Consider the following 18,384-nt stretch of genomic DNA (forward strand, 5'->3'; position numbering starts at 1 on the left):
CTCCGCAGCTCCATTAGTTTATCGCCCGCAGGAGGATGGCGATATCTACGACCGCGCACAGACGCCATTTACGCAATTGATCTTGTCGCAGCGATTGGGTTCGACTGTCCTTTTGCTGCAAATCAAAGAAGACATTTTGCAGATGTATTACTTTCATTGATTAAGCATAGGTAGCTGTCAATTACAGCATTTGCCCATCGATTGTAGCAATGTGAGGTTCAAAAGCACCGACACTTTGGGCTGTTCCTAAAGCTTCTCACAAATGACACGCGAGCTCGAGAAGGGCTCTGCCCAGTCACTTCTCCAACTGCCAGTAATCCGTAGGACGTATAGCTTTCTAGCATTGAGTGATATTTATATATAGATGGCTTTTGAAGCTACTCGGCCTAAGATCATTAGAAAACATCTGCCCCAGTCACGAACTATCAGCAGTAGACACAATATGGGAGTACGAGTACCCGCTCTGGGGTTGCTTTTGGTTGAGTTCTCGGCCTTTGACTCTTGCAATTCGAATGGGACGATGATGCCAGATGGGGCATGGCGCGTTTCGCTTAGAGTGTGTCTGCCTTGCTCCAGCGGGGAAAGAACTCCCTAAGCCCCAATCAGGCAGTCGCCAATGACGGTCCCTTTGAGCTCGAACGGGGAAACCATGGCCAGTGTTCCAATGATGCCCCCCGTCTCCGCTCAACCAACAGAGAATCTGGTGGCAATAGTCCTACGAGGATCATTTCTCGTTCTCTGTAGTACGAATCGCTTCCAGCTCTCCCTGTACTTAGTTAATAGCAATGACGATTCTAGACGGGGATAGTGAGGGAACGGAATCTTGGCTGACAGCAACCCGGCCTTCCCCCGTACACATGCTTCCCCGATAGTAATACTAGCTCTCTGAACCCCACCATATCACGAGCCTTGTACTGGGGGAGATAACCTTACGCTTGCAGCCGTCTTAAGACGACCGTCGCCCTCTCTGCACTTTTTCCCATTTTTCCTTGAGGAAGATTACCCTTGATCATTGCAATTTGCGCCCCTCTATTTCCATTTTTACGTATCTGTTATAAGTGGGCGCCATTGTAAATCCAATAAGCCTTCCCTCGATTATCAATTGCGATTGCTCGACACCTTCATCGTCGGTGTTGAGTAGAGGCTCGATTCGGTCAAAATGTCTTTGAATCAGGCATCTGAAAATTCGCTCTTGGTAGAGCCAAGTGCGCAGGTCCCGGCTGATGGGACGGGTATGTACTATGCTACATTTACATACTCAAAAGGATGAGACTGACCGATAAACAGGCGTAATCCAGCTTGACCCGTGGCTGTCGCCTTTCAAGGATGCATTACGTCACAGGTTCAGTCGTGCCCAGGATTGGATCAAACAAATCAACGATACCGAAGGTGGTCTTGAGAAGTTTAGCAGGGTTCGTTGTTGCACCATAGTCCCCCGTGAGGGCGACTGCATTAATTGCTGACAATACGTCTGTTCAGGGTTATGAACACTTCGGTTTCAACGTCAAGGATAATGGAGACATTGTTTACCGCGAGTGGGCTCCGAATGCCGTGCAGGCCAATCTGATTGGCGACTTTAGTACGTCAATTGTGATTGTTGACTTCAAGATGGCACTGCTAATAGAATCAATTCGTAGATGGCTGGGACCGCAATGCAACACCATTGACAAAGAATGATTTCGGCGTTTGGGAATTGACTTTGCCTGCAAAGAATGGTCAGCCCGCTATCCCCCACAACTCGAAGCTAAAGGTACGATTTTTAGTCTCATTACGAATGTATTTTCCTCCCCTTTTGCAAGACGCCAATTGACTGAGGAGCGTGTTCCGCACAGATTTCAATGGTCATTCCTTCAGGAGAGCGAATTGAGAGAATTCCAGTGTGGATCACCCGTGTCACCCAAGATCTTTCAGTCTCGCCCGTCTACGACGCAGTCTTCTGGAACCCGCCCAAGTCCGAACGATATGTATTCAAACACCCGAGACCCCCGAAGCCCGCGAGCGCTCGTATTTACGAAGCTCATGTCGGAATCTCTTCGCCTGAGCCAAAGGTGGCTACATACAAGGAGTTTACCAGAGATGTGCTTCCTCGAATTCGCAGCTTGGGCTACAATGTGATCCAGCTCATGGCGATCATGGAGCATGCATACTACGCTAGTTTTGGCTACCAGATCAACAGTTTCTTTGCGGCCAGCAGCCGCTACGGAACTCCTGATGATCTCAAAGAGCTCATCGACACTGCCCACGGCATGGGCATAACCGTACTGCTTGATGTGGTACACAGCCATGCCTCCAAGAATACACTGGATGGTCTGAACATGTTTGATGGATCAGACCACCTCTACTTCCACGAAGGCGCCAAGGGTCGCCATGAGCTGTGGGACAGTCGTCTCTTCAACTATGGACACCACGAAGTTTTGCGTTTTCTGTTGAGCAACCTTCGATTCTGGATGGAGGAATACCAGTTTGATGGCTTCAGATTCGATGGTGTGACGAGCATGCTCTATACTCATCACGGCATTGGAACGTAAGTATTCCTGGCTCTCATCTAGCGTTCTTTCCCACTAATGAGACTTTTTTTGTTTTCAGCGGCTTTTCTGGCGGATATCACGAATACTTTGGCTCGAGCGTGGACGAAGACGGAGTGGTGTATCTTATGCTGGCCAACGAGATGCTCCACGACCTCTATCCTGACTGCATCACGATTGCAGAAGATGTCTCTGGCATGCCAGCTCTTTGTGTCAAGCTTTCCCTCGGCGGCATTGGCTTTGACTACCGTCTGGCCATGGCCATTCCTGACTTGTACATCAAATGGCTCAAGGAGAAGGAAGATGAAGAGTGGGACATGGGGGCGCTCTGCTTCACCCTCACCAATCGGCGACACGGCGAAAAGACTATTGCCTATGCCGAAAGTCACGATCAAGCGTACGTACATATTTGAAATATCTGGATGTTATACGGTTTTGGACTGACTCGAGATGCAGCCTTGTTGGTGACAAGACCTTGCTCATGTGGCTCTGCGATAAGGAGATGTACACTCACATGTCCATTCTTACAGAATTCACCTCTGTGATAGAGAGAGGTATGGCTCTGCACAAGATGATCCGCCTAATCACACATGGACTCGGCGGAGAAGGCTATCTTAACTTTGAGGGCAATGAATTTGGCCATCCCGAATGGCTGGATTTCCCGCGTGAGGGCAACAACAATAGCTTCTGGTACGCACGCCGCCAGTTCAACTTGACGGATGATCACCTCCTCCGGTACAAATTCCTCAACGACTTTGACGGAAAGATGCAATGGACCGAAGAAAAGTACGGATGGCTTCACTCGCCCCAGGCGTATATTAGCTTGAAGCACGAGGGAGACAAGGTCATTGTGTTTGAGCGTGCCGGTCTCTTGTGGATTTTCAACTTCCATCCGTCCCAGAGCTTCGCCGATTACCGTGTTGGCGTCGAAACGGCTGGCACGTACAAAATTGTAATCAATTCGGACAGTCCTGCATTTGGTGGTCTCAATCGTATCGACGAGAGCACTAGATACTTTACAACGCCATTTGAATGGAATGGACGAAAGAATCATACCCATGTGTATATTCCGACGAGAACCGCCATTGTAAGTGCATCCTCCAACAATGCCCTTCATAACATTTTGGGAACTCCATTGTCTGACAATCTATGATTTCTATAGGTTCTTGCACTGGAAGAGTAACGTGATGTAAACTGTACTTATTAGAAGGAAGCTGGGAAATTTAGCCCAATTCGCTTGCATGATTGGCCCCATACACATTATACCTCAGATGTAGCCTGCGCACTGTATAACGATGATTTGAACTTTTGATATCGCTTTATTGAAATATGAGAAATATCTAGCTAGGAATAAGAATTGTATGATTGTGAGAACAGGGTCAATTGAGCATCTTTGGCCTGTCTGCGAATAAATGCCTCGTCCTGGAAAGCAGGACCAAGGGCAGCTCAACGATTTTGATATCCGAGTTGCTTACATAAGCTCACCCGGCAAATGGCAGGCGGTAATTCCAGAGCTCCCCTTAGTGTGCCAAGGCCGCCACCGACCAACCACAGGCCGAGTTCCCTTTTGCTCCCGAAGTCGAGAGAACCTCATCTCCTCTTCAACCGGATCACCATCTCTATCCTCATCTCCCTCTCCACTCCCGTCATCATCGCTCTTTGACATCCGTCATCATGTTCAAGAGGTATGTCATCAATTTAGAACCTCAATTGACCCATTGGGCATCTTCAATGGAAGATTTGGTCAATTTTTTGTGTTGGTTGAGGGTGTTGAGGTTTTGCTGACACGGTCGCTCTTTAACAGCGGAATCGCTCGGTCTATCCGGACCACTCCTTTCCTGCGGCCCACGGCTGCTCGCCGGGCTATCAACCCCGTCGTCAAGAGCAATGCTCTGCCCGCTCTGAGCGCCCGGTTCGCCAGCACCGACGCTGCCCGTGATGGCAAGATTCACCAGGTCATTGGTGCCGTCGTCGATGGTACGAGAAAATCTTTTCCATCGCGCATGGGGACGAATCCGTCATGCAGCCATCAATTGAGGACCCGTCATGAATGCTGACAGCTGTTGGCAGTGAAATTCGAGACTGAGCAGCTCCCTTCGATCCTGAACGCCCTGGAGACTGAGAACAACGGCCAGAAGCTGGTCTTGGAGGTCGCTGTAAGAGCTATTCGGAAAGCCGACGTCATTCAATTGAGCTCACTAACACTCAATTCCAGCAACACTTGGGTGAGAATGTCGTCCGTACTATTGCCATGGATGGTATGTCTCCTTTTTCCCCCTTCCAGCGTTGCCAATTCGTGACGCGTTCATCGCCGTTTCTCCTAAAACCATAACCCGAGGATGGTTTGCGGGGGGATTCTGCGAAGGTGAAATATGAGTTTGAGGGCTAACACATGAAACTCCAATAGGTACCGAGGGTCTCGTTCGTGGATCCAAGGCCACTGACACTGGCGCCCCCATTATGATTCCCGTCGGCCCTGGCACTCTCGGTCGTATCATCAACGTCACTGGCGACCCCATTGACGAGCGTGGCCCCATCAAGGCCGTCAAGAAGCTCCCCATCCACGCCGACCCTCCGGAGTTCATTGAACAGTCCACTGCCGCTGAGGTCTTGGTCACTGGTATCAAGGTCGTCGACCTGCTTGCCCCCTACGCTCGTGGTGGAAAGATTGGTCTCTTCGGTGGTGCCGGTGTCGGCAAGACTGTGTTCATTCAGGAGTTGATTGTATGTGAAGACCTTGCCACCGCCAGAAGAAGAGGGAATGCCTGCTAACAGCTTCAAAACAGAACAACGTTGCCAAGGCCCACGGTGGTTACTCCGTCTTCACTGGTGTCGGTGAGCGTACTCGTGAGGGTAACGACTTGTACCACGAAATGCAGGAGACTGGTGTCATCCAGCTCGACGGTGACTCCAAGGTCGCCCTGGTGTTCGGTCAGATGAACGAGCCCCCGGGAGCTCGTGCCCGTGTCGCCTTGACTGGTCTGACTGTTGCTGAGTACTTCCGTGACGAGGAGGGTCAGGACGGTATGTCTAGCATTCCAAAGAAGAAGAAGAAGAAGAAGAAGAAGAAGTAAAGATGTCTGGGCCAATTTGCTAACGCCATTAATATTACAGTGCTTCTCTTCATTGACAACATTTTCCGTTTCACCCAGGCCGGTTCTGAGGTGTCTGCCTTGCTTGGTCGTATCCCCTCTGCCGTCGGTTACCAGCCCACTCTTGCCGTCGACATGGGTGTCATGCAGGAGCGTATCACCACCACCCAGAAGGGTTCCATTACCTCGGTGCAGGCCGTCTACGTCCCTGCTGACGACTTGACTGACCCTGCCCCCGCCACCACTTTCGCCCACTTGGACGCCACCACTGTGTTGTCTCGTGGTATCTCTGAGTTGGGTATCTACCCGGCCGTCGACCCTCTTGACTCCAAGTCTCGTATGCTGGACCCCCGTATCATTGGTGAGGACCACTACAACACTGCCACCCGTGTGCAGCAGATGCTCCAGGAGTACAAGTCGCTCCAGGACATTATTGCCATTTTGGGTATGGACGAGTTGTCTGAGGCGGACAAGCTCACCGTCGAGCGTGCCCGTAAGCTGCAGAGATTCTTGTCCCAGCCTTTTGCCGTCGCCCAGGTCTTCACTGGTATCGAGGGTAAGCTGGTCGACCTCAAGGACACCATCCGCTCGTTCAAGGCTATCATGAACGGTGAGGGTGATGACCTTCCTGAGGGTAAGCTTTCCCCATTCCCCATTTGATTTTTCTTTGTTTTTGCATATGCTAACTCTGAATAGGTGCTTTCTACATGGTTGGTGACTTTGAGTCTGCCCGTGCCAAGGGTGAGAAGATTCTTGCCGAGTTGGAGAAGTCTTCTTAGGTGGTTGGTAGTTGATGATCCCATCACGTGTTTTATTCTCCTTGGGATGAGACCCCATGTCATCTAAACAAAGATGCCGGATCTGCCTCGAGGAGTTGATGGGGGATGGGACCAAAAACTGCTTCTTTTCTTGTGTGTTTATAATGTGTAAAGAATTATCAAAGTCTTTTCTACTCAGAACCACTGGAACATCTAAGTCTAGCAGTGTATAATACGATGTGTTGTATGTGTTGTATCTTCGTATGTAATTGTACGTGAATGAACTCTCATTGTGATTCGGTTTCATGTGACCTAATACCTATCTAACAATCTCGTTGTCACTGTACTGAAGTAGTACACTGCCGTGTCTACTGTCTACTGTCTACATTCCCAGAAACGTCTGGCGTGTGGCACTGATTACTCTTCAGACTCATTGTAAAGATGTGGCACAGATTAAATATATATCACTATTAGTTTAATCGTCAGTGTTTATGCTTGTTTGTGTTGATGCTAATGTTTATGTACATGTTTATGTTGATGTTGATGTACATGGTCATGTTTATGGTATATGTTTATATTCGATGTGTAAGGTATGTACATGTTGGTTTTTACATAGGTGCCGGTGCCGTTCCCGCTCGTCCTGCTGTGCTGCTGTGCTGCTGATGTTGATGTCGATGTCGATGTCGATGTATGATAAAACATATCAACAGTGCTTATGACATGATATGACATGATATGACATGACATGATATGATATGATGGATATGATATGATACGGTATAGATGTGTCGGGCATGTTCTGGACCTCCTCCTCCTCCTCCTCCTCCTCCTCCTCCTCCTGCTGCTACTGCTGCTGCTGGCTGGAGGTGGTGCTGGTGTTGGTGACATACGAGGGGTGATAGACGACTGGTAGTAGACGACTGACGACAGATGATAGGTGCTATATAAGAGGTGATAGACAACTAATGTTGATCGTGACGAGAATGAAAAGAAGACGAGGATGATGACGGCTGTGGAAGTGGCGGTGGTGATGAGTGGTGATGAGTAGTGTAGATGACGAAGACAAATAATGACAACGGTCATGGTAATGATAATGTTAATGATAAAGAAGATGATCAAGATGACGATCAAGGTGGTGTACAATAGAATAGAAGCAGCGGTAGTAGCGGTAGTAGCGGTAGTAGATGTAGTAGTTGTAACAACAATGGGGTAATGATAATATGATGGTAAACAACGGATTGACGATAGTAGTAAGATGGTAAGATGATAAGATGGTATGGTGATTGGTGATATGATGGTACGGCGATATGCTAGTCTGTTGGTATGGTAAATGGTGATAGTGATATGTGATGAGAAGAATAAGTGTGACAATGTAATGGTGTAATGGAGATAAGATGACATAGTGACAATGGACAATGGACAGAGGATAGAGGATAAAGAACCAGGATAGAGAATGAGGTAGAGAATAAGGATAGGTTAAAGGATAGGATAGAGGATAAGAGTAGAGAATAAGGATAGGATAAAGGATAGGATGGAGGATAAGAGTAGAGAATAAGGATAGGATAAAGGATAGGATGGAGGATAAAGTAGACAAAGTGGTAGGATGAAGGATAAAGGGTAAAAAGATACAGGCTGGACGGTCAATGCCAAAGGACAGAGATATTGTGAAGGTGAAAGTGGTACAGTGATACAGTGATAGGATAAAAAAAAAAGAGTAAAGGATAAAAGATAAAGGACATGGATGAAGAGTAAGGATAATGTGAAAAAGGGTAAAATCAACTTAAATCCATATCATTACCATTACTATTACCATTACCATTACCACTACCGTTACCGTCTGTTGCATGCTGACCGACCTGACCGTTGACTGCACCACCGCCATCATCTATAGGAGCACCGCTCTGGCAGCCCGGACAATTATGCACGACTTCATGCGCAAACAAGTCGCACTCGATGCAGAAGTGATGCTTGCATACCTCGCACTCGTAGCGGGACGTGAGGCCCGCTGTAGCGCCGCCCGTGGCGGGAGCGGCGAGAGAAATGGGGGGTGCTGATCCTGAGCCTGCGCCTGGTTTTGATTTTATGTTTGAAGATACACCCTCGCCGGAAGAAACACCGTCTACACCCTTCCCACCCCCACCACCGTCTGGTATAGGCGGAAAAGGGACCTGACATGCAAAACAATGGGTAGATTTACTTTTCCGCGCGTCTTCCCAACTGACATCATGCCAATTACGCAAGGGAAACAGATGATGATATGACCGTGCCAGATGCGTAGACAGAATCAGGGTAAGTCCACACGCCGGACATTCGGTCGGTAGAGAACACACTTTGCTCTGACACCGCGAGCAGAGGTATCCGCCGCGGGTAAGCTGGGAATGACACGCGCACAGCGAGGGCGATTGCTCGACGATGCGCGAGGGAAAGCCCATTTGCAGTAGTGAAGAAGCGGCTTGTTTGGCGGACCGCGTGACGGGCGGAGTGGTGCTCTCGAAGAAGAGTTCGCGGAAATGCTGCTCGTTGAGAGCAACGCCGTACACGGTGTCGTCGCCCCCGTTGGTCTTGGAGCATATCTCCTGACATATAGCCACCTGGGCGGCCAGACCCACGATGCTGACCCGAATCTTGTCGGCGATGATGCTCTTGATTGTGTCCCGGATATCCCCTGGGTCGGACGAATACAGTGCGCCGAAGATGATGAGCACTTCGCGCGTGCCGTGGCTCGGGGCGTGGCTGTTCAGACTCTGGTTAGTTGATGGGCGTCAATAGCCGAGGTTTGGGGTTTATATGTGAGGGCATTGCATACAATAAAGCAGCTCGGGCCATATCCAGCGCGTTTTGTAGACTCGGGTCCCCCTTTGGATCTTGCGGCCGTAATCCCTCAATGGCGCTGATATGGTCGCTGGGATTCCCGCTCATATCACTGATTCTGACTGCCAGTCCGTCCTTCATGCCAATGACACCCAGCTGGCTGATGGGATTCTGCTCAAAAAATTCAGTCACAAACTCGTGCGCGTAACGCAGTGTGAGGAGGTATCGCGTTGGCCGGAGATCTTTTTCTGCCATGGACTCGCTCAGGTCGAGTACAAGAATCATATGTCGGATGATGCCTCGTTGAAGTGGTGTAGTATCGCGAAGTAATCTATACCGATATTAGCATTGAGAGCTTGAGGTCTTGAGATTTTGAAACATGTCCTATGGGACCAAATTCCCAATAACTCATGGGGGCCGCACCTCTTTCGCTTTCCTGCCTCCAATAAGCCCTCAACTGTACTGCTTATACTGCCGTCTGCGCCCTCTACAACGTGCTCCCAACTTCGATGTATGTCCTCCCACCGCGCCTTGGGTTGCGTCTGTGTGCCTCCGCCCCGTCCGTCTGTTCTGCGACGCTTAATTGCGCGATTCGAAGCTGATCGTGTGCCATAGTCGCCGCCGCGAGTGCCCTGCTGCGCAGTGGTGTCGTCGTCGGACAGCGCCTCGTCAATGTATTCTCCGTCAGAGTCCGCCATTGTGGAGGCGTTATTGAAAGGTGCTTTGGAATTGGATGCCGACTCTTTCGTGGTAGGTCTAGGTTATGAGTTGTCGGAAGCTCAAAGCTCTGCGAATATGCTGTATTGTTCAATGTCAAGCTCCAGGCTGAAGAAGTGGAAATAGTCCAGCTTAGATACCCCAAAAAAAAGAGAGGATATTGAGCTAGACTGAACAGTGATTTCTCTCAAAATTCACCAAAAAGACAGACTCTTATCTGTTCGAGCTTTCCAATGGGTAGGTTGAGATGCTCGACGGGATATCCTGTCAAGCTCCAAAAGTTGAAGGCTACCATAGTAGATTGTAACGAATCCCCGAAGATCATAAAGATCGACAGTCTCGCCCAAAACATAACCGAAGCTACAATTAAGTTTCCACTAAACTTGCCCAGGAATTAGGCCGACTTAGGTCATCGAACCACGACGTTGACAAACTATTCTCTTTCTACTCCAGTTTAATTTAACTTTTTGTTTATATACGAAGAGCGGTCATATTCATTGCAGTAACTGATAGTATTTACCAAATAAATCTCAGGATATCATTCACACGTGATGGCTGTCATTTTTCTATTGCGTCTCTGGTCATCCAATGAGGGTCTTTGCAAAGGTCAGAATTGTTGAAACAAGTCCGAGACTTAGCTATGTGGCAATGGGGATTGAAGCGACACGAAATACCGTGTCCGTTAATAGATGGCTCACTAGGGATTCTGCTATGCTTTATGGGACTAGAATCTCTCCCAAATTACTAAGAAAAGGGTGTAGCTAATTATTTGGTTGTGGCATTGGTAGGTTCAAATCTCGAACGCTCAAAGCCTAGAGCAGATTCAAAACGCTTAGTGACTCAAGCATATCAGAAAGAAGACAAAAATATTCTGAACATGGCTTATCGTAACCATCAATAGACTGTTAACTTTCAGTGGTGGAATTGGTATCTAAGTAGCTAGCTAAAATAAGGTCGGAGGGTTATGATAACATTACAGTATTAATCATCCAGATTGTGCTTTTTCCGTCTAGAGAGCAGGAGTAAGAGGTCTAGCTGGATTTGTATGTCAAAAGGTGTGAGTGTATGCGGAAAAGTAATGAGAGATAGACGGTTAATGTTCGAGAGTAATGAGTGGTAGGGACTGATGATTATGAAGAGGCGTATTAAAAGTATCAGAGATGAAGGTATGTGCCATGGGGACAAGCAGCTCAAAGTGAAATTGGAACAAGGTGCGGCGAAAAGCTTTCGTTGTCGTAAAAGAGCTCACTCGACGGTCGACGCAGGTAGGTCATGCACCGCCGCTCAATGGCTCTCATGTCGTTGCAAACGTGAGAAATGGGGCTTCAGGTCGTCATTTCGTACGTCCACGTATAATGTACCGAAAGGTGCCGTAGAGAAGAGAAAAAAGCATAGGAAGGTGAACAGTTGCGAAGATGAATGTCGATCGGGAAGAAATGCAAAATAATCAAGTTGGATATACGCAAGAAACTGCGTCGGCGTCTAAAGTCGTCAAGAACATGATTGCCTCCGGCCCTCCATCGTGGGACTGTGTCGCGTTATGTGTATGGCGCTTCGGCAGCGGGCATGGGCCAGTCGTCTTCGGTGATGCTTGACCAGAACACCCAAAGCATGACGACAGCACACAAGGTGAAGAAGGTTTCGAATAAGGCGCCATTGATCTTGCCATGGGTTCCTCGACAAATGTGCGTGCTGATAACATACTGGAAGATTTGGCCGACCGCGAAAAGGAGAGTAGCGGCAATCAAATAGACTGGCAGAATGTTAGTTAGACTCCCGTGAGGTAAGGAGAACAATTTCAATCTTTCAGCTGTGTCACTTACGCATCGGCTTCTTCTCTCCTAGGACCTTAATCACCAGATAGGTTTCGAGCACAAAGTAGAGGAAAAGGAAGACCAAGGGAACCAGTTGGTAGAGCGTGTATATGGCATACGACCGGTCTGGTTTGACCAAGTCCGAGTCGAAAAACCCAGTCCAACTGAAACCCGTGTCCAGCACAATATATCCGGTTCCGATGAAGAAGGCGGCTGCTGATAGAAGGATCAATCCGATCGAGAGAGGTGTACCGTCATCGAGAAGCTGAAAGCCGACCAGCGCGTTCATCAATAATATCCAGGAATTTGCGACAATGGCGGCGATATGAACGGCAGTAAAGCCCTAGACGACATTCTCTGGTCAGGGCGTGTGCTCCACAATTTGACCATGTCAGGTTAAACGTACAATGCGCACTTTCCGCTCCAAGGGAAAGCCTCCGACGGTGAAGATTTCACAAATCTCGATAATCAAGTAACCAATGAGGAATAATTGCATCTCCCTATATCGCTTCTGTTAGCACACAGCTGGTGTCTATTGCATTCCCAAATGGAGGCCGTACCTGCGCCCGACGGCAGCACGCTTCCTTTCCGAACGCCATAACAGCAGAAGCGTCACCAGTATCGCAATGCCGCACAGAAGGATTGATCCTAAAGGTCTCTGTCAACATGGGCCTTCTATGGACTGTAAGGCTTGCTGAGACCAACCGAGGTTTGTCAAATGTCTTCCGCCGCTGAGCGGTATGCCTGTCAACTGACAGCTACCCCAACCAGATCCTCCATTGACGGGTGATTCGCGAAAGAGCTATCATGCAAACAGTCAGTTCTCGGCTTGCGTCGGTCACAGATGATGACGGGGCGGGAAGATGAGCGTACGTTGCAGACTGGGAGGGTCGAATCGCGGCAAAAGTCCTACAAACAATAAAAGCACTGGTTAGCTCGGCTGCGACTGATCAGAGGGGATGACCTGATGCTGCAATAGAGGCTTCATACGTAGAAATTGCCGTACTGTGTGTGATGCGAATGCATGTTGGCGACATCCATCTTCGTCGTTGTACCGGTGCTGGCGAGGAAGAAATTCGCCCGCCAACGACCCAAAAAGCAGGCCGAGGCAGCGGAATGACGGCTTTCGTGCTCGTCACTATGAGGTTGCCCAGCGACCGGCGCGCCTTGAGAGCTGCAGTCGGCAGCTTCAGCGGTATTTCTTGAAGAATCTAGGTTGCGATGCGCTCCTTGTGATGTCTGAGCGAGCTGGGAGAGGGCTGGTAAACACGATTTGAGTTGGGTCCAGCAGTCCAAGGTATCGCGAAGAATTGGACGACTGGCTGGATGGAGATGGATCAACGTAGCCGAAGCGACCCAAGACCAGCAGACAGCGTGCACAGGGTACCTGAGAGCTTTCCTTGACTAGACGGTGACCAGTTTTTCAAGTTTCTCTCTGCTTTCTTTCTCTCTCTGCCTCGCTCGTCCGGGCGCAGAAGAGTAGCAGCTCGCTAGCTTCCAGGGATTGGCGTTCGCTGTGCGTGCTCGGTGGCAGCTCCTAAAGGTCGAGCGAGAGAAGACCAGGACCAGGGACGCTAAGACGTCTAGACAGCAACCAAAATCAGTTAAAGCGCAGTCAAAGAACCCTGGACACACAGTTCAGTCCAACTCTCGCAAAGACACACCACCGAAGCAGCTTGCACCTTGCACCTCGCCAAACTCCTTCAGGCGAAAGCGTCTCCTAGGGGATGCTGTCACTTCAAAGGGGGGGATCACGATCACAGGGGAAAATACGATAGGTATGAGTTGCATTTAGGATAAAGACTGACCCCTAAACTTTAGAAAAACCAATGTCCTTGAAAACATCCAAAGTAAATGAGGTACGGAGTACATAAGGTAAGTTCGTCTAGGAATTAAGATGAAAGTGTGGTTCTGCCGCACATGCAAATCATCCGCGCCAGACTGAGACGACGGTACAGGAACGACTCTGGGTAGCGTGAACCACGTCGTATCCAATTTCCCCCCGCCTATCGTCTACTCGTAGTATTGGCCAAGCTTAATAGTAGTATCCTATTAAGCTAACAATAGAAGTAGCTTGAACCGAGAGCAACACTCTCAAGAGCTTGAAACGAAGCAAATCTCTTGGATGAAATCATGCCGATTTGTTCCATGTTTCTGAAGGCATATCAGCAGCACAATGAGCCGTATAGCTGACCCATTAAGGTGAGAAAAAGTGGCTATCCGCACGACATCCATGCCATTTTTCTCCTGAAAAGATACACATTGGTGTTCCATCAGTTGCACGAGTTTGATTACCCGTCTTAAGCTCGGTCGCACAAGGTAGATGCCATGCAGCGTGCTTCACCGGTCCCTTGCACCAGCCCTCAAAGACACCGCTTTGACTGGATGGATTCAATGGCCATTTATGCAAAAGACACCCTGTCTGGGTTCGGCTGTTCATCAGAGCGCACTCGACCCCGCACTGCGAGATTCAATATGCCCTCACCAGTTTAATTACTGTCTCTGAAATATTATCCACGGACTTGTATCTCCGGCACGACAAGTCGTAAGCAAAGAACTAAAAGAATCGCTGACAGGACGATGAACGGCCGTTAAATTCAGCGTCGAGACTATTTGGGTCCGCGGAGATAATCTGGAGATGGCCCTTGGGAACCCACTCTTGCCTACTTTTACTGGTTGGTGGTTTCGAAGTGGGTCCCTGTTTTCTTATAATCAAGCATTTCCAGTCAAGAGGGAAATATATTCTTGCCAAGAGAACAAAAAGTGGAAGAGCTGGTTCATTTTGTCCATGTGCCTTGCTACAAGAAATACTTGCATCAGGGAGGAATTATTTTTGAATTCAAGAGTGTCGTACATTTGGCAATTGAACAGTGCCCGTGTTCTTTAGCCGAGCGCACAGTGTGTGATGGGGAAAATCGATAATAAATGTGGCGTTTGCTCGTTATGATGGCACAATAATTTAGGTAATCTTGGCCATCGTTGGTTATACAAGTTAACGCTACGAAACCAAGCTTTCGCTTCACGGCGCCGAGAACGCAAGGTGGGCCGGCCCAGCGACGGGAAGCAATCTGATGGCTGCCAATCGAGCACCATGTCGACTATCAGATGTAATTGAATCTTCAGGTTTTGCCTAGTCGATGTTGACCTTTCAATACGGTATGCAAGTTCAAGATCCGCGTGGCAAAGCAACGGAAATCATAGATAAGCGTCTTTGGTCAGCCCTGTTCTCGCAGCTAGCAAAAAATTCGCAATCAAATCAACACGTGAGTCTGTGCAAACCGTGGTCAAGGTGTTCGGAGTTTCCTTTACTCAACGCTTCATAGCTGTCGATCTTTGCTTCAAATCTAGCATTCTGCTTGAAGAATTTGGCGAATCAAGTCACCATGCAGCCCGATACTACTGTTGCTTCACGGCCGAGGAAAAGGCTCAACCGACAATGTGGGTCCTAGTCGACCGCGATACCCATGTTTTCTGAACTGGTCGTGCTCTCCCCACTCCATTGAGATAGATTCCGACCCGCGCAGGGCGCGCCGATAAGGAATTTCCCGATTTTTTCTTTGAATCACAGCGTGCGCAAGTGGGAGGACCCTTCCCCATACAAAAAGATGGACTTCCCCTCCTACGAGTGCGGCTGGTGTACAACAATTTTTAAAGTGCCTAAAGAGGACTTTTGACTGTTGCACCATGGAGGACAACACCAAAGAACCCGTTGTGCGAGACCAGGCGACGGAAAAGTCGCTGGAAGCTCAGCAACCAAATCATGGAGACTCTCCACCTTTTGGGAGGAAGATTGCTTCGTCACGAAAAACAATGTCCATCATCACAATCGCCAGCTGCGTACGGCACCGCATTGATCCTATATCCTCCCACTGCATGAAGTTGACCAAATGCAACAGGCGATTGCGAACCTCTCGGACGGGTATCAAAACAGTTTGGTATGGCTTCAAATGCAGTCCAATATATATCTTCCATGACCCGGCCCGCTCATAACACAGTCATAGGCTTCGAACATGAATGTCATCTTTAAGCACCTTATTCCCAAAGCATACACTTCTGAAGTGCAAACACGCATCTCCAATTCGCTGCTGGTCGGCTCTGTCATTGGTATTCTTATTCTAGGCTATTGCTCGGATCGATGGTCCCGTAAAGGTGGAATGTTTTTCACGTCCGGCTTAGTCTTCATCGGCAGTCTCATGGCAACACTGGTCTTCCAGGTGAAAGGCGGTCCTCACAAGATGATGTGGTACTTGACCATTGCTCGGGGTATTGCGGGTGTTGGTGCTGGTGGAGAATATCCTACTTCTGCTGCAGCTGCTCTGGAAGGCTCGAACGAGGTGAGAACGCCAATTAGCTTTGAGGCACCGAGAATATGATCGTTGACAATTGTTAGCATTTTGATCGCAAGCGTGGCCCCATTCAGGTCATGATGTCGACCTTTACCGCGACGTTCGCTGGACCACTATGCACATTCATCTATCTGATGACGATCATGGCTACTGGAAATAATCTCTCGGTCGCGTACCACGCCATGTATGGATTTGCAACCTGCTTGCCTGTCATCATTCTGATTCTGCGGATCCGCATGGGCGATGCCCTCATTTTCAAGAAGAGCAACTTCAAGCACGAGCGTGTGCCCTACTGGCTCGTCATCAAAAAATATTGGCTTCGGCTCCTGGGCACCAGCAGCGCCTTCTTCCTTTACGACTTTATCAACTTGTGAGCATCCCTCCCTTGTCGTTGTTGGTTTTCTTGCGTTCGCCCATGGGTGAACTAACGTCTTTACTCTTCTCTCCAGTCCGAACTCCATCATGAGCGGGACAATTGTCAACAAGGTGGTTCCCTCGCACAATATCAAAACAGTGGCCATTTGGCAATTCATTCTCAACGTACTGCCTGTGCCCGGTGTGATTGTCGGCGCATACCTGACCAACAAGATTGGCCGTCGCTGGACCGGTATCATTGGGTTCTTGGGCTACGTTGTGTTTGGCTTCATCGTGGGAGGTGCTTACAAGCCCTTGACTGAGAGATCCATTCCTGCCTTCATTGTCCTCTACGGCCTGATGCAATGTATGGGTCATCTGGGTCCTGGCGCAACCATTGGACTCATGTCTGTCGAGAGCTATCCCACCGCCGTCCGCGGCATGGGCTACGGTATCTCTGCAGCCTTTGGCAAAGCCGGTGCCGCCGTGGGCACACAGGTCTTTTTGCCTATCGAAGACAGTGCTGGACAAGCCGCCACCTTCTTTGTGGCCGGCGGTATCGGCATTGTCGGTGCGCTCATCTACTATTTCATTCCCGAGGGCAAGAACATGGACTTGGAGCAGGAAGATGCCAAATTTGTTGAGTACTTGCGATCCAATGGATGGCAAGGAAAGCTCAGCACCGTCGAGTATGTGGAAGAGGGATCGTGAATATATCAACATGAGATGTTACGGGTAATGAATGATGCATCAAATAAACAGACACCATATAGACCATTAATAGACATAGACTTTAGATAGTAAGAATGACGAATAGAATGAATAAGCATGGCCAACGTTACTTGGGTATTTTTTGGGTTCAGAGAAATCACAAGTCAGCCCCGTCGAGAATCGATCAGTCATGCTTTGCTTTCTTCTGTTGTTTGAAATTATATTATATTATTCACAGCTGGCATGGGTCAGTAGGCATGATTGCTGTTTCTGATGCACGTGGTGGGAAAACCATTACCAGCTGACAATAAAGTACGAGTACGGACGAAAAGGCGTACTCTAGCAGAGTCAGCGGAGTTGGTCCCTGCTATCCATGCGGACTCATCGTCAGCAGCACAAAAAAAAAACGTTTTGCCCATGTCCTTGCTGGCTGGGAGGTTTACTGATGACCATTTTAGCGGGGAGCCGGACTTCTGGTGGCTGACATGGGTTGAGACGCTGTGGAGTGGATACGACATCTGTACTGAGACCTGTTCGCCTGTCTGATTTGAGCTTCAGCAACAGGTACCACTACTTTCACTTTTGCTCTTGTTTTGTTCGGCGGCCAGCTCTACAGACGGTATCGCCTCCATGTGCTGAGATCTCCACGCTATCTTGCATATTTTCCGCGTAGGAAGAGGCGTGTTCGCAGTAGAATAGAGCACAAGATGCACGCATGCGTGTCCCTGGATGTCTCCGAGACTGGGAGAATTCACCCCCAAGAAACAAACAGGATAGACAAGACAGTAACCAATCAATTACAAAAGTCTATTCAGAGCTGACAGGTTAGAAGAGAGAACTTGTTTAGACCATTATTGTCATTTTGTCTCCAATTGTTCTATTTTCCTCCCTCATTGCCATCAAACCTTGTGCCCAGCAAAGTGTGTGAAACCACAACCACCTTCTGCCCGCCCCATACCGCACAGTAGCAAGCCGTCAGTTCGGAGCGAATCCACAATTTCTCCATGAGAGATCCACTCTGACGATAGTCCTCCCAATCGGTCTTGTTTGTCTTCCACTCTTTCTTTGTACACGATCATCCATCAACACGGGCCGAAGGGCGAGGGGCCTTGATTGTTGCCAGCGGTCAGTCAGTCAGCCAGCCAGCCAGCCAGCCTTTGCAGCAGTCGGAGCCACTCACATAACCACCACAGCTCACACGCACGTTGTGTGCGGTATCCTTGCCCCCCAATCACAACCACCGGCCCACTGATCCC

General features: G+C 49.0%; 4 protein-coding genes across 4 annotated transcripts; 2 read left to right on the forward strand and 2 right to left on the reverse strand.

Annotated features, from left to right (window-relative positions):
- Positions 1 to 1,159: 1,159 nt before the first annotated feature.
- L228DRAFT_253805 (glycoside hydrolase family 13 protein) lies at positions 1,160 to 6,396 on the forward strand (the record flags this gene model as incomplete). Its single annotated transcript, XM_018333779.1, has 14 exons — positions 1,160 to 1,232; positions 1,288 to 1,412; positions 1,480 to 1,579; positions 1,638 to 1,750; positions 1,833 to 2,524; positions 2,587 to 2,922; positions 2,982 to 3,587; positions 4,264 to 4,502; positions 4,596 to 4,681; positions 4,741 to 4,783; positions 4,933 to 5,249; positions 5,312 to 5,549; positions 5,640 to 6,251; positions 6,314 to 6,396. The coding sequence occupies 14 exons, from the start codon at positions 1,160 to 1,162 to the stop codon at positions 6,394 to 6,396; spliced, it is 3,663 nt and encodes a 1,220-aa protein (XP_018186158.1).
- A 1,589-nt stretch (positions 6,397 to 7,985) lies between these two features.
- Positions 7,986 to 10,170, reverse strand: L228DRAFT_232214 (TFIIH basal transcription factor complex, subunit SSL1). The gene is made up of 3 exons (XM_018330589.1): positions 9,610 to 10,170; positions 9,182 to 9,517; positions 7,986 to 9,108 (listed from the first exon to the last, which is right to left on the reverse strand). Exons 1-3 carry the CDS (start codon positions 9,882 to 9,884, stop codon positions 8,151 to 8,153), a joined length of 1,569 nt encoding a protein of 522 aa, XP_018186159.1. The 5' UTR covers positions 9,885 to 10,170; the 3' UTR covers positions 7,986 to 8,150.
- A 1,271-nt stretch (positions 10,171 to 11,441) lies between these two features.
- On the reverse strand, positions 11,442 to 12,758 carry L228DRAFT_269908 (hypothetical protein; the record flags this gene model as incomplete). The annotated part of the gene is made up of 7 exons (XM_018335338.1): positions 11,442 to 11,656; positions 11,727 to 12,060; positions 12,124 to 12,217; positions 12,278 to 12,365; positions 12,423 to 12,519; positions 12,591 to 12,626; positions 12,708 to 12,758. The coding sequence occupies 7 exons, from the start codon at positions 12,756 to 12,758 to the stop codon at positions 11,442 to 11,444; spliced, it is 915 nt and encodes a 304-aa protein (XP_018186160.1).
- Positions 12,759 to 15,353: 2,595 nt separating this feature from the next.
- L228DRAFT_249369 (MFS general substrate transporter) lies at positions 15,354 to 17,302 on the forward strand. The gene is made up of 5 exons (XM_018333081.1): positions 15,354 to 15,554; positions 15,614 to 15,652; positions 15,719 to 16,051; positions 16,108 to 16,433; positions 16,513 to 17,302. Exons 1-5 carry the CDS (start codon positions 15,402 to 15,404, stop codon positions 17,126 to 17,128), a joined length of 1,467 nt encoding a protein of 488 aa, XP_018186161.1. The 5' UTR covers positions 15,354 to 15,401; the 3' UTR covers positions 17,129 to 17,302.
- The last annotated feature ends 1,082 nt before the right edge of the window (positions 17,303 to 18,384 follow it).

The sequence above is a fragment of the Xylona heveae genome (genome assembly GCF_001619985.1).
Source record: "Xylona heveae TC161 unplaced genomic scaffold L228scaffold_9, whole genome shotgun sequence".
Lineage (NCBI taxonomy): Eukaryota > Fungi > Ascomycota > Xylonomycetes > Xylonales > Xylonaceae > Xylona > Xylona heveae.

Excerpts from the sequence above, each read along its gene's own strand:
- L228DRAFT_249369 (XM_018333081.1), top strand. The coding sequence starts at position 15,402 with ATGGAGGACAACACCAAAGAACCCGTTGTGCGAGACCAGGCGACGGAA. Across the intron at positions 15,555-15,613 it reads TCATCACAATCGCCAGCTGC|GCGATTGCGAACCTCTCGGA; the intron begins GTACGGCACCGC and ends CAAATGCAACAG. Across the intron at positions 16,434-16,512 it reads CTTTACGACTTTATCAACTT|TCCGAACTCCATCATGAGCG; the intron begins GTGAGCATCCCT and ends TCTTCTCTCCAG.
- L228DRAFT_232214 (XM_018330589.1), bottom strand. The coding sequence starts at position 9,884 with ATGGCGGACTCTGACGGAGAATACATTGACGAGGCGCTGTCCGACGAC. Across the intron at positions 9,518-9,609 it reads GAGGCAGGAAAGCGAAAGAG|ATTACTTCGCGATACTACAC; the intron begins GTGCGGCCCCCA and ends ATATCGGTATAG. Across the intron at positions 9,109-9,181 it reads ATGGCCCGAGCTGCTTTATT|CCACGCCCCGAGCCACGGCA; the intron begins GTATGCAATGCC and ends GAGTCTGAACAG.